The sequence below is a fragment of the Muscardinus avellanarius genome (genome assembly GCF_963383645.1).
Source record: "Muscardinus avellanarius genome assembly, chromosome: 1".
NCBI classification, from domain to species: Eukaryota; Metazoa; Chordata; class Mammalia; order Rodentia; family Gliridae; genus Muscardinus; species Muscardinus avellanarius.
The window spans coordinates 140,471,487-140,486,725 of record NC_137786.1 but is presented as its reverse complement, the minus strand read 5'-3'; the positions used below and the strand labels follow the sequence as shown (position 1 = coordinate 140,486,725).

The window sequence follows — 15,239 nt, the reverse complement described above, 5'->3', positions numbered from 1 at the left end:
ACCAGGAAATGGCACGCATGAAAATGCCTCTCCCCAAATGATCGCTTGCTCCCTCTTTTCTATTATTAAAATTTAAAAATCCTCTCGTTTGCTCTGGAGTGGATGGCTGTTATAACCACAGCGATAGCAGCCAATGATATCTTACCCTGGTTGCTGTAGATTTTTTACATGATTCTTCCTCATAACCTGAACAATAGAGAGATGCTATTATCATCATCTTTACTTTCCAGAAGAGGAAACTGAGTGTCCAAAGACGTAGGTGGCATGGGGAACATCCCACTTCTGGCAAATAGCAAAACAAGTATTCCCTCAGAACACATTAGACTTCTGAACTTGTCCTCTAAACGCCTTTAATTTAAGCCCTAGGGAGGATCTGACCTGCACAATGCCTTACACCTAAAAGGGGTTTGATAAAGGTTAACTATCTGAGTATTTTAAATCTTAGTTTATTTTTCTGTGCAAAATTATTCTCTGCAGCATTATAATAATTAGGGACAGAAAGGTGCAGAGTTCTCTGTGTAAAAGGTATATTCTTGGGCAAAAGTTTCAATCCTGCCTTTTGAAGGGGCATCATTTCATGTTAAATGTTATTAAATTCGCAGTGTACATACTGTAGTTTATTTGGGGGTAAGAACTTCCCAGCCCACTAAGATATACTGGCAAACTCAGCTGATTTCCCTGAGTCAATCCTCTCTCTACTAATAAACCAGTAGTTATCAAATTTGACTGCACAGTTACATCTCCTTAAGAGATGAGAGCTTAAAAATTATTTATGCCTGGGTTTCATCCTGGAGAATAATTTAATTTGTGTGGGGTACAGCCTGTTAGGATTTTTATGAGCACCTGGGTGATTATAATGTTTACCTAGTGCTAAGAGTTCTTCTAAACTAAAAATTTCTGATTTGCTTCGTGAGTAAATCGAAGGGAAATGAAACTGGCAAGTGTCATTAATTTGATAGCTTACCTGTGTGTCCAGGCTTCTTGCAGGCATCAATTAGTTTGGTCACAGGTGCATAGAAAAGTTTTAACTGTCAACTCTGATAGCTGTCTTGAGAACCAAAGCTCTGCTATCACTTTTAGCTGGTAGGTAGGGTAGTGACTAATGACTGCATCTTCTGAAACATCTAATAAGGCATTTTCTTTTATGCAGTGTGATGAAAACTGCACAAAAGCATATTTCCACATGGGAAAAATCCACCTGGCCCTAAAGAACTACAGTGTGGTAAGTTCTCAGAGGAATGTAAGTGTTATGTTTGGTCACATAATGTGGCTCCAGATTGTCCCAGAGGAGAACCATGCTCCTCCAAGTTGGTTATTAGATACTATTTCACCCTTTACTATTCTACCCTTCAGTATGTTCCAGTGTAAATCTCAGGATCTTGCTGTTGGGAAAGATGTTAGGTGTCAGTTTAGTACAACCTCACCAGTAGTAGTAATGTGTTTGGCAACCTTTTTGATGAGTGTAAGTTCAATTCCTAGAGAGAAAACACAGAAGCAAAAAGAGAAAATTTGCTTGTGTTCCAAAGTGGTTGTAAAACTTTGCAGTCCCACCAACAGTGTATCAGAGTTCTTCTCTACATCCTCACCAGCATTTATTTATTATTTTTTAATGATTGCCATTCTACTTGGGATTAGGTAAAATCTTGGGGTAGCTTTGATTTGCATCTCTCTGACTGCTAGTGATGTTGAACATTTTTCACATATTTTATTGTCCATTTGTATTTTTTCTTTTGTGAAGTATCTATTTAGTTCATTTGCCCATTTTCTGATTGGGTTATCTGTTTTTTGGCAGTGAGTTTCTTGAGCTCTTTGTATATTCTAGATATTATTCCTCTATCGGAGGAGCAGCTGGCAAAGATACCCTCCCATTCTGTTCACTCTCTGTTGAGGTTCTTGGTAGTTTCCTTTGCTGCACAAAAGCTCTTCAGTTTGATTTTGTCCCACACATTACTCCTTGTTTTAATTTCTTTTGCCTCTGCGGTCTTTTTTTTTTTCCAGTGGTACTGGGGTTCCTGGAAGCCCTTCTACCTCTGGGCTACACTCCCAGACCTATCTTATACTTTTTATTTGGAAAAAGGGTCTCCTAAGCCAGTGCGGCTGGCTTTGAATCTGCACAATCTGCCTCTGTGGTCTTATTTAAGAAGTTTTTACTCATGCTTATATGTTGGAGTGTTGATCCTTTGCCCTTTTCAAGTAATTGCAAAGTCTGTGGTCTAATTTCTAGGTCTTTCCTTCATCTTGAATTGACTTTTGTGCAGGGTGAAAAATTGGGATTTACTTCCATTTTCTGCATATGAGTAACCAGTTTTGCCAACACCATTTGTTGAAAAGGCTATCTTTTTTCCTTTGGAAAACATTGTGGAGGGTCCTCAGAAGAATGGGGATGAACCTTCCATATGACCCAGCTGTACCGCTCCTGGGCATCCACCCAAAAGAATAGTAACCAAACTACCAGAGTACCGCATGCATATCTATGTTTATATCTGCATAATTCATAATTGCCAAACTATGGAACCAGCTGAGGTATCCATACAGATGAATAGATTATGAAATTATGGCATATGTACTCAATGAAATTCTACTCAGCCATAAAGAAAAACAAAAATAAATCATTTGCAGGAAAATGGGTGGAACTGGAGGATATTATGCTAAGTGAGATTAGTCAGTCACAAAAAGTAAAAGGTCAGATGTTCTCCCTCATATGCAGAAGCTAGGGAGAAATTGAGAAACAGGAGGGCCTTCAGACAAAGGAGAAGAAACCCTAGTAGAATGAAGGAGGGGACCTAACTGAGGGAGACGGGAGTGGGGAGGAGACTTGAAGAAGGACGCCTCAATGGACACGATGTACATACACAACTTACCAGTACCAGTCAATGTGCTGAGCACAAGAAAGTGGGGAGAGAGAAGGAGAGGGTGGGAACTGGGAAGGGCTCAAGAGTGCTGTGTGCATGGAAGCCACCGTCACCCTGAACTTCATCAAGACGTATGATTACAATGCACCGATAAAAAAGAAAGTTGAGACTTCTGGGAAGATGGCGACCGAGAAAAGCGGGTCTTAAGAGCCCCGCTAACAACAAATCTCCATTACCACAAAATCAGCGCCTTTCATAGCCAGAAAACACCATCACCAGTGAAACAAAAAATCACCAGGCTCCAGAGAGAAAGCGGATTGAGAACAGAGCCATAGAGGAGATACACCGGCCTCACACCCGAGGATGCGGCAGACGCAGCAGCAGCGCCATACTGCTGGCGGCACCTGCGAATTCACGGGACGGCTACAGCAAGCCGAGGTGAGCCACTGCGGAACAGCCAGGCGGGATTTCTCCACGCAGAGAGCATCTAAAGCTCCCAGTGGCCGAGTTCAGCACACGCTGCAGGGATTCAGAGTGGAAATCAAAACCAAGAAGAAAAACTCCAGCCCCACAGCCGAGGGCGTAGCAGCGGCGCCATATTGCCACCGGCGGTAGCAGCACCGAATTCAGCGAGGCCAGTACAGCTACATCTGCGTACTCAAGAACAGTGAGTCAAATTGCAGGCTACAGAGGAGAAATCCCAGTACTGTACTCCCTGGGACTTGACCCAGTGGGGGAGGGGCGGTGGCAGAGATATCACACCATAGGAGAACGTGCAACCTGGCACCCCCCACAGTCTAAAGCAGCCTCTATCGACTCTCTGGGTCGGAGACTCTGTGATACAACCCAGTAAAGGAGTAGTGGGGTCTGAGATACTACTGACTCGAGATCCAGAACACCTTAAGTGAAGTCATAGTGACCCAAGGGAAGAACCCAGAGAAGGCACAAACATCCGAAATCATGGGAAAGAGGAATAATACTGGAGCAATAAATGCTCACAACCCCAAAACACCAGAACCCGATAAAACTGAAAATCAGAGATTTCTAGAAGATCAAATCAGGAAAATAACTGTAGAAATAATAGAGGTGCTTCGAAAAGAACTCAGAGAGAGCCAAAAAGAGATAAAGGATGCAATTAATGAAGTAAAGGCCTCAATTCAAAGCACAAACAACCGATTAGAACACATGGAGAACAGAATCTCGCTCTTAGAAGATGAGCAATCCAAAAATGAACGCATAGTTTCTAATCTAGGAAAATATATCCGACAGCAGGAATCTGATATTGAAGAAATATGGGCCCATTTTAAGAGAGCTAACCTAAGAATAATTGGAATAGAGGAGGGAAAAGAAAGTGAAACCAAAGGGATCAACAATCTCTTCAAGGAAGTAATAGCAGAAAATTTTCCAGACATAGAGAAAGAGGTTGATACACAGGTCCAGGAAACTTATAGAACTCCTTTTAGACAGGATCGGAGAAGAGGATCCCCACGCCACATAATTGTCAAAATGACCAATATGGAAGCCAAGCAGAGAATCTTAAAGGCAACAAAAGCAAAGGGCCAAGTGACATTCAGAGGCAAACCAATTAGAATCACTCCAGACTTCCCAAACCAAGTTATGAGAGCCAGAAGGTCTTGGAGTAACATATTCCCAATTCTGAAAGAAAACAACTTCCAGCCAAAAATTTCCTACCCAGCAAAACTTTCTATCAAATTAGATGGAGAAATAAGAAGGTTCCATGACAAACAGAAACTGAAGGAATTTATGTCTTCAAAACCAGCACTAGAGAAAATACTCAAAGAGATTAACTACAAAGAAGAAATAGGTAACACTCACCAGAACCAGAGAAACAAGAGTTTCCATCCAACAGACAACTAAGATTGGTTATCTGTGGAGATTCATTATTTATGTTAGTCTTTTACCTATCTCTAAAGGGTATTGTTTGCGTTTATTGTTGTTAATTTTTAGGATTTCTAGTTGGAATATTAATATACCTTCAGATATAGCAATTGGAAATATTTTATCCCATTCTATTAGTAACTGTTAACTCTGTTTACATTGTCTTTGGATATACAATATTTTTTTATTTTTTAGGGAGTTTGTATACTCTTCTGTTGCCTGTGCCATTGAAATCATAACCAAGAAATCACTGCCAATTTCAATGTTGTGAGGTTTAATGACCCAGATTTTCTCCTAAAAGTTTATAGTCTTAAGATTTATATTTAGGTCTATTATCTATTTTGAGTTAATATTTGTATATGGGATTAGGTAAGGATCCAATTTTATTCTTTTCCATGTAATTATTATTTTTTAACAATATTTAGTTAAAAGATTAATATTTCCACCACTAAATGTTCGTGGAAACCTTGTCAAAAATAACTTGACAGTATAGGGAAGAATTTAGCTCTAGGCTTTTATTTAACTCCAATGGTTTATATATCTACCTTTAGAATAGTACTACACTGTTTCAATTATTGTAGCTTTATATGGTTTGAATTCAGAAAATATATATCTTCTAGCTTTGTTCTTTTTCAAGATCGTTTTGGGTACCTAGAGTCCATATTCCATATTAGGATAGATTTTTTTCTGAAAAATAAATATATAATTATATGATAGTTTCACCTAAAAAAATAGAAAAAAAATATTCTCTGGTAAGAAAGAAAGCAAAAAGAAATATTGAAACGTTATCTTTAAGTCATCAAAAGCTTGGTATCAGACAAATGAAACTGTTATGTGAGATTATCATTTTTAATTTTAGATAAATTGCCATAATACTAGATGTCAACTACTAAGCCAAGCATGGGAGGGAGGGATAGGGAGAGAATGGGGTGGGGATTGGGTGGGGGCTGACTGGGAAAAGTGTGCATGTATGTCTACAAAAGTATGTATCCTACTATGATGTATGAATACAGTGCACCAATAAAAAAAAAAAGAAAGAAAGTTGAAAGAACTAAAAAAATGTACTTGTTATCTCATCACTCCAAAATAACTATCCAAATAATATATAAGCTTACTAAGGTGTATATTATTAATAATGGCTTTTTATATATAATTCATATACCATACAGTTCACCTATAGAAATATATAATCAGCCGGGCGTGGTGACACACGCTTGTAATCCCAGCATTTGGAAGGCTGAGACAGAAGGATTGCAGCTCAAGGGCAGCCTCAGCTACTTACCCTTTGCAGCTCAGTAAGACTCTGTTTCAATATAAAGAATAAAAAAAATAGGACTGGGGATGTAGCTTGGAGGTAGAATGCCCCTGGGTTCCATCCCCAGTACCAAGATATAGATAGATAGATAGATAGATAGATAGATAGATAGATAGATAGATAGCCCATTTTTTGATTGGGTTATCTGTTTTTTGGCAGTGAATTTCTTGAGCTCTTTGTATATTCTAGATATTATTCCTCTATCGGAGGGGCATATATGTATATATGTATATATATATATATATATATATATATATATATATATATATATATATATATTCAATGGTTTTCAGTATATTCAGATTTGAAGAACTGTTACCACAAGCAATTTTAGGACATTTTTGTCATCTCCTGTATCCATCAGCAGTCTTAATATTCCCCCCTTTATTTCCACATCAGCCTTAGACAACCACTAGTCTTCTGCCTCCATATATTTACTTGGTCTGGACATTTCATGTAAGAGAACCATGTAATATGTTGCCTTTGGGGATCCATGTATTTCACTTAGTATGGTTGTGTTGTTCTTCCATATTATACTATGTATCAGTTCTTTGTTCTTTTTTATTGTTCAATAATATTTCATTGTATACGCAGACCATATTTTGTTTATCCATGAATCAGCTGATGGACATTTGGGTTCTTTCCACTTTTAGACTATTATGAGTAATGTTTCTGTGAGTATTCATATGCAGGGTTTTTTTTTTTCTTTTTCTCTTTATGTTTACAACTCTTAGGAGTGGAATTGCTGGGTCATATGATATCTCTATATTTAACTTCTTAGGAACTGCCGAACTGTTTTCCAGAGTGGTCACAAAATTTTGCACTTCTAGCAGAAGCGTATGAGGATCCCAGTATATTCACATTCTCTTCAGCACTTGTTATCATCTTTTGTTTTAATTATGTCTATTCTAGTGGGTATGAAGTGATCTCATCCTTATGTTGATTTGCATTTTCTAAATGACTAATAATGTTGAGATCTTTTCATGCTTATAGTGGCCACTGGTATGTCATTGTTGAAGAAATATCTTTTCAGATTCTTTGCCTGTTTTTAAATTAGAATTTTTGTTTGGTTGTCTGTGTTTTGGTGTCATATCTAAGAAGTGATCACTTAATCCAAGGTAATAAAGATTTATACCTATGTTTTCTTTTAGGAGTTTTGTGGCTCTGATCCATTTTGAGTTCACTTTTAAATTATGATGTAAGATATAGGTTCAACTTCATTGTTTTGCATGAGATATCCATTTGTCCCAGTATCATTTATTAAAGGGGTTATTCTTTTATATTTGGGGTTATTTTAATAAGTCAAGCATAAACATATGACATTTTTCTAGACTTTAAATTTTATTCCAGTTATTTACAAGCATATCCTTGTGCCAGTACCACAATACCTTAATTTTTGTAGCCTTGAATTTTAAAATGAGAACTGTGAATTATCCCAATGTGCTCTTCTTTTCAAGATTTCTCTTCTTATTATTCTGGTTCTTTTGAGTTATCATATAAATTTCAGGATCAGATTACCACAAAAAGAGCACCTTTCATAGCCAGAAAACACCATCACCAGAAAACCAAAAAAAACCACCAGGCTCCAGAGAGAAAGCGGACTGAGAATAGAGCTCAGGGCCACAGAGGAGACACACGAGCCCGAGGACGCGGCAGCAGCGCCATACTGCCGGCGGCAGCGGCGAACTCAACGGACGGCTACAGCAAGCCAGGTGAGCCGCTGTGGAACAGCCAGGCGGGATCTTTCGGCGCAGACAGCATTTAAAGCTCCCAGTGGCTGAGCTCAGCACACGCTGCAGGGATTCAGAGTGGAAATCAAAACCAGAGAAGAAAAAATACGCCAGCCTCATGGCCGAGGGCGTGGCAGAGGCGCCATATTGCCACCGGCGGCGGCAGCAGCAGTGAATTCACCGAGTCCAGTACAGCTACATCTGCGTACTCAAGAACAGTGAGTCAAATTGCGGGCCACAGAGAGAAATCGCAGTATTGGGCCTCCTGGGACTTGACCCAGTGAGGGAGTGGCGATGGCAGAGATATCACACCATAGGAGAACGTGCAACCTGGCACCCCCCATAGTTTAAAGCAGCCTCTATCGACTCCCTGGGTCGGAGACTCTGTGATACAACCCAGTAAAGGAGTAGTGGGGTCTGAGATAATACAGACTCGAGATCCAAAGCACCTTAAGTGAAGCCATAGTGACCCAAGGGAAGAACCCAGAGAAGGCACAAACCTCCGAAATCATGGGAAAGAGGAATAACACTGGAGTAATGAATGTGCACAACCCCACAACATCAGAACCTGATAAAACAGAAAATCAGAGATTTCTAGAAGATCAAATCAGGAAAATAACTGTAGAAATAATAGAGGTGCTTCGAAAAGAACTCAGAGAGAGCCAAAAAGAGATAAAGGATGCAATTAATGAAGTAAAGGCCTCAATTCAAAGCACAAACAACCGATTAGACCACATGGAGAACAGAATTTCGCTCTTAGAAGATGAGCAATCCAAAAATGAATGCATAGTTTCTAATCTAGAAAAAAATATCCAACAGCAGGAATCTGACATTGAAGAAATATGGGCCCATCTTAAGAGAGCTAACCTAAGAATAATTGGAATAGAGGAGGGAAAAGAAAGTGATACCAAAGGGATCAACAATCTCTTCAAGGAAGTAATAGCAGAAAATTTTCCAAATATAGAGCAAGAGGTTGATACACAGATTCAGGAAACTTATAGAACTCCCTTTAGACAGGATCCGAGAAGAGGATCCCCACGCCATATAATTGTCAAAATGACCAATGTGGAAGCCAAGCAGAGAATCTTAAAGGCAACAAAAACAAAGGGCCAAGTGACATTCAGAGGCAAACCAATTAGAATCACTCCAGACTTCCCAAACCAAGTTATGAGAGCCAGAAGGTCTTGGAGTAACATATTCCCAATTCTGAAAGAAAACAACTTCCAGCCAAAAATTTCCTATCCAGCAAAACTTTCTATCAAATTAGATGGAGAAATAAGAAGGTTCCATGACAAACAGAAACTGAAGGAATTTATGTCTTCAAAACCAGCGCTAGAGAAAATACTCAAAGAGATTAACTACAAAGAAGAAATAGGTAACACTCACCAGAACCAGAGAAACAAGAGTTTCCATCCAACAGACAACTAAGATTGGTTATCTGTGGAGATTCATTATTTATGTTAGTCTTTTACCTATCTCTAAGTTGTATTGTTTGCCTTTATTGTTGTTAATTTTTAGGATTTCTAGTTGGAATATTAATATACCTTCAGATATAGCATTTGGAAATATTTTATCCAATTCTATTAGTAACTTTTAACTCTGTTTACATTGTCTTTGGATATACAATATTTTCTTTTATTTTTTAGGGAGTTTGTATATTCTTCTGTTGCCTGTGCCATTGAAATCATATCCAAGAAATCACTGCCAATTTCAATGTTGTGAGGTTTAATGACCCAGATTTTCTCCTAAAAGTTTATAGTCTTAAGATTTATATTTAGGTCTTTTATCTATTTTGAGTTAATACTTGTATATGGGATTAGGTAAAGATCCAATTTTATTCTTTTCCATGTAATTATTATTTTTCAACAATATTTAGTTAAAAGATTATTATTTCCACCACCAAATGTTCGTGGAAACCTTGTCAAAAATAACTTGACAATATAGGGAAGAATTTAGCTCTAGGCTTTTATTTAACTCCAATGGTCTATATATCTGCCTTTAGAACAGTACTACACTGTTTCAATTATTGTAGCTTTATATGGTTTGAAATCAGAAAATATATATCTGCTAGCTTTGTTCTTTTTCAAGATCGTTTTGGGTATCTAGAATTCATATTCCATATTAGGATAGATTTTTTTCTGAAAAATAAATATATAAATATATGATAGTTTCACCTAAAAAAAAACAGAAAAAAATATGCTCTAGTAAGAAAGAAAGCAAAAAGAAATATTGAAATGCTATCTTTAAATCATCAAACACTTGGTATCAGACAAATGAAACTGTTATGTGAGATTATCATTTTTAATTTTGGATAAATTGCTATAATACTAGATGTCAACCACTAAGCCAAGCATGGGAAGGAGGGATGGGGAGAGAATGGGGTGGGGATCGGGTGGGGGCTGACTGGGCGATGTGTGCATGTATGTCTACAAAAGTTTGTATCCCCCCCACTATGATGTATGAATACAGTGCACCAATAAAATAAAATTAAAAAAAAAAAATTTCAGGATCATCTTGTTAATTTCTACCAAGAAGCCACATGGAATTTTGATGGCTAGTGTATGAATTTGTAATGGGACTGTTACTCTCTGAACAGTGTTAAGTTTTCTAATTCACAAACCTGGGATACCTTTCCATTTATAAGACATTACATTTTTTTAAATAATTTCCCTCATAGTGTACATTTTTTAAAAACATTTTGTTGTTTTGAATTGTAAAACTAATACAGGATTATTATAATGAAGTCAATGCAAATAAATTATTAATCTTTCTCTCTCTTTCTACCACTTGTTCACTTAATCAACCATTTGTCACTCATATACTTAATTATTCATAAAGTATTTGTTTTGTACTTTCTGTATGTCAAGCTGTTAAGGTCACATACAGATGAAGGGCTCGGGTTCATATAGTTAGGTCAAGAGGGTTGTAATCTCATCAGTAGATAAGCCCATTGTAGAGGATCTCTCTGGGAGGGTGTCTGGAGAAGCTGGGCCCTGGGCCTGGCCTTAGGGATTGTGCTTGTGCCTGTGATCCCCTTGCTTGCTCTCTGCTTTGGCTGCCATGATGTGAGAGCAGAGTCCAGTGGTCCCCTCTCCTTGCTTCTGGCCTCTGATGTGAGCAGGGCCCACGTGCTCTCCCTCTCTCTGCCTCCTGCCTCCCTGCCCTGAGATCCGTAGACCCTGGCCTGAACCCAGAATTCCCAAGAAACTGTGAGCAAATTAGTCTTTCTTCCTCTAAGTTGTGTGGTCAGGTGTTTTGTAGCAGTGAGATTGTGAGCCTAGACAGGCATTGTCAGTGCAGGCAGCAAGAGTACAGCAGTGAACGGGACAAGTCCTGATGGTGGGAGAAGCTGGGAGACAGCAATCAAATAAGAAAGTAGGTAGTATGTTAGATAGAGTAAGCTTAATAATGTTAGGTGGTGATAAGTGTCATTGAAAATGATCAATTGGGAATCATGAGATTGATTGGTTTTCTACACTGGTGAAGGAAAGCTCTCTGAAGAAAAGGAGGGAGAGAGTGACGTGAGAGAACCCAATGGATGTAGAAGAAGAGAAGTCCAAGGAGTGGGCGGCGGGAGTGAAGACAGCGAGGGCAGAGGGACAGGAGATGGGGCCAGTAGGAGGCCCAGGGCCTAGGACTTCCCAGGACTCTCAGAGGGCCTTGATGCCATTGCAGAGTGTCTAGCAAAGGCTGACATGATCTAGCTTGGTTTTTTGTTTGTTTGTTTGTTTTTGGTGGTACTGGGGTTCCTGGAAGCCCTTCTCCCTCCATCCCTCCAGGCTACACTCCCAGACCTATTTTATATTATTTTTTATTTGGAGACAGGGTCTCTTAAGCCAACAAGTGCGACTGGCTTCTAACCTGCGTGATCCTCCTGTCTCTGCCCCCCAAGCGCAGGGATTACAGGCGTGTGCCACCACGCCTGGCTCAATCTAGCTTGTATTTTGAAGGATCACTCTGATTTCTGTGTGGGAATAAATTTTGACATGGTAAGGTAAGAACAGAGAGCCAATTAGAAAGAAAGTTACTGACAGCAGTAAAGTATCCAAACAAAAGGCAATTGTGGCCTTAAGCAGCGTGGTGATGATGGGGGTAAGTGATGGCTTTATGGATTTGTATAATGGTGAAGCCAATAGCACTTGCTGGCAGATGGATCTGGGGTTGAAGAAGTTGCGTTTAGTGTACATACTTCTGTCTTGTGATTTTTTTTTTTTTTGGTACTGGGTATTGAACTCAAGGACTCAGGGCATTCTACCTCCAAGCTCACCCCCCACTCCCCTTTTCATTATTTTTTCTTTTGAAACAGGGTCTTGCTAGGTTGCTGAGACTTTCCTTGAACCTGGAATCCTCCTGTCTCAGTATCCCAAGTACATGCCCTCCCTCCTTTTTAATACTATGTTCTTTCCTTCCATTCATTTCTTGATTTCAGTCTTCTAGATGAGCCTGGAACCTTCAAGATATCTCAGAACTGTTTTTAACCTCAGCTTTTTCTTTTGGTGATGGGTTGGATTGTGCTCTGGTCATTTTTCATATTCCTGTGGGCAACGCTGTCTTGTCCCCAAAATGCCCCTGACCTGGAGTCTTTCTTTTTCCAGAAACTTCCTATCTCCAGTTTCCTCAGTGAGAGTCCCTCGCTGTGAGGCTCCCCAGCTGAGTCAGGTGCGGCCGGTGCTGGCGCCCTCGCCAGCTCTCTGCAGCCTGTGCACTTAACCAGGCAGTTCTCTATCCTATCCCTGAGTCTCTGTCAACACCGCCTCCAGCTTCATTTATTTCCTAACTCCCCATGGGCATAGCTGTCAGGAGCCGCCTGTTCTTTCATAGTGCAAATATCATGTCTTAAGTTTTACATTTACCTTATGATTATTTCTGTCCCAGACAGACCTAATCCTCAAAAATTTAGGCCTGGGTATTTTTCATCACAGTCTATATCTGAAGCACAGCATTTAAAAGTGAAGTTTGCACGCATACTTGTAGCCCACACAGAACCAGAGAAGCCTCACCGGCGAGTTGGATGCACTGTGTGTTCTCCGTGTCTACCGTGCACCGGAGCAGAGGGGGCTGGGAGGAAATAATGAAGAGGCAGAGCCCCGTGGTGCCCAGTGTCTCTCTTCTAATCACCCTTACCCCTAATGGCTAACCACCCCCTCAAGGTCTTGTTTCTCTTTTCCAGTCTAGACAGTGTTATGAGAAGATCTCAGAAATAAACCCCAAGCTGCAGACACAGGTGAAAGGTGCGGCTGCTCCTGCTGAGGTCCTTCCTTTGGGTCTCCCCAGGGTGCCTCCCCGACCTCTGGGCCCCTGGCCCCAGGGCCGCAGCTTGCAGCTCCTGCTCAGGCGGCCCGCTGTGTCATCAGGCCAGGCCACTCTGTTGCTCTTCCCTCAGTTCCCCCACTTCAACTCGTACCTTCCTTTTCTTGTATATAACCCTCCTGTAGGGCCTTCTACACGGCTCTGAATCCCCACGATGCTTTAAGTGGCTGACCATGAACTTTGCATTGTTCCTGAAACTGTCCTTGCTGAAGAAAAGTTTGAATGATTTTAATGCTTTATGCTTCTCAACCTTGCAAAAGAAAGGAAGGAAACCAGGAAGGGAGGGAGGAGAAGGCAGGGAAGGGAGGAGAAAGACAAGGAAGGGTGAGCGAGATGGAGGGAGGAGGAAAGGGGCTTCTTGTGTGCAGTGCTTATTAGGGTTATGTTTGGTTTGGGGTTTTCCTACTTGTTTTTCTAGAATACCTGAACCAAGTAGATCTTCAGGAGAAGGCAGACCTTCAAGAGAAGGAAGCCCTCAGATTGCTGGATTCAGGAAAGAACACAGCCGTGTCGACCAAAAATCTTCTGGAAACACTTTCCAAGCCCAGCCAGACGCCCTTGTTCTATGCAGGGGGGATCGAGATCCTGACCGAAATGATGAAGGATTGTAAGCCAGTGATGCCTGTGAGGTCATGAGTACTGTCAGTGTGGAGGGACGGGGTTCAGAGGTCTGGCTTTCCAAGGCAAAGAATCTCGCCCACCCTCACCCCCCCGCTACAAATACTGAAGACTTACTGTGGTGTAGGTGCTCAATGGCGAACACAAGAAGTATACCCTGTCCCTGCCCCATCCTCTCTTAGAGAGGCATACACACAACACACATGCAGTAGACACCACACACAAGCAACACAGAACACACATGGCACTCACTCCATGTTTTCATATTATATACACACCACACACATGTTTCCTCACCTGATATATGTACATGCTTAGACTTCATGCACATGCCACGTAACATACACAGACACACACATCACAGATACTTCCATCAGTGTACACCTTGTACACACGCTCAGTCCTCACACGTGCTTCATACATCGCACACACATCCCACATATGCCCCAGACACCCAGACACAGTGTCCCCTAAACATCCTGCACGCACACCCCTCCCCACAGAGAGATACAAGGCAGGACTTTGTAAGATAAACTGTGGGGTTCACTTCAGGTATACTTAATGGCTGCTTAGAACATGAACCTGGTTTCAGAGGAAACATCAGCTCTCCTTCTACTAATGAGAGCCATACTGTTTTCTTTTACCAGTTCTTATAAATGTTGACAGCAGGGTTTAAATAATTTTGTTACTCAGTGACAGATGTTGTTCATATAAATGGATGGAGTTTCTGATGCCCCTTTAGTGTACAGTGGAGGGTGCTCAACTATCTCTTTCAGCAGTTTTTTTGGAGATTATAGGTTCTTTTCTGAAGCCTGGAGATGGCTTCAAAATAAATGTTTAAGGACAGACGGGTTTATCGCTTCTTTCCAGAGGTTAATCAGCTCCTGGAGGGTCTCTGAGATTGCAGAGTGCAGCGTAGCAGGATGTGGTGGTGCATGCCTGTAATCCCATTATTTGGGAGGCTGAGACAGGAGGATTTCAGGTTCGAGGACAGCCTCAGCAACTTAGACCCACAGCAACTCAGTCAGACACTATTTCAAAATAAAAAGGTCTGGGTGTGAAGCTCGAAAGTAAAGTAAACTACATTTCATCCCCAGTACCAAAAAAAAAAAAAAAAAAAAAAGATTGCAGAGTGATGAGTTGTGCTACTAGCCCTCACGGCCATTCCAGCTCTGATCTCTTTCTCTAAGTCATCCATTTGATGGTGGCACTGACTGGCTGATGACAGCTGCTTGTGCAGAATGTACAGGTATTTGTTTCTGCCCAGTGTCAGTGTGGTGACCTTGACCTTCCCTCCTGGGAGTGTCAAGTCAGTTCTCTCACTGTGCTGCAGCAAGACACCAGCTGGGCAGACCAGGAACCTGACGTGGTTTTCTGTGAATTTGTTTCAGGCACAGAGCGAACTTTATTCAGAACACACAGTGGATTCAGCATCATCAGCGACAATGAGGTCATCAGGAGGTAGGGATGCTTAGCCTGGTATCAGGGAGAGGGAAGGCAGCCACTGCGTGTGAA

At 40.8% G+C, this 15,239-nt stretch overlaps 1 protein-coding gene across 1 annotated transcript in view; it reads left to right on the top strand.

The window, feature by feature from the left end:
* Nucleotides 1–15,239, top strand: part of TTC12 (tetratricopeptide repeat domain 12) — a gene marked incomplete at both ends in the record, with an annotated part of 59,704 nt that overhangs the window by 21,029 nt on the left and 23,436 nt on the right. Inside the window, 4 exons of the mRNA XM_080717902.1 lie at nucleotides 1,151–1,222; nucleotides 12,967–13,027; nucleotides 13,525–13,713; nucleotides 15,116–15,185. Coding sequence (XP_080574028.1) covers nucleotides 1,151–1,222; nucleotides 12,967–13,027; nucleotides 13,525–13,713; nucleotides 15,116–15,185 — 392 coding nt within the window. The remainder of the gene's footprint in view (nucleotides 1–1,150; nucleotides 1,223–12,966; nucleotides 13,028–13,524; nucleotides 13,714–15,115; nucleotides 15,186–15,239) is intronic.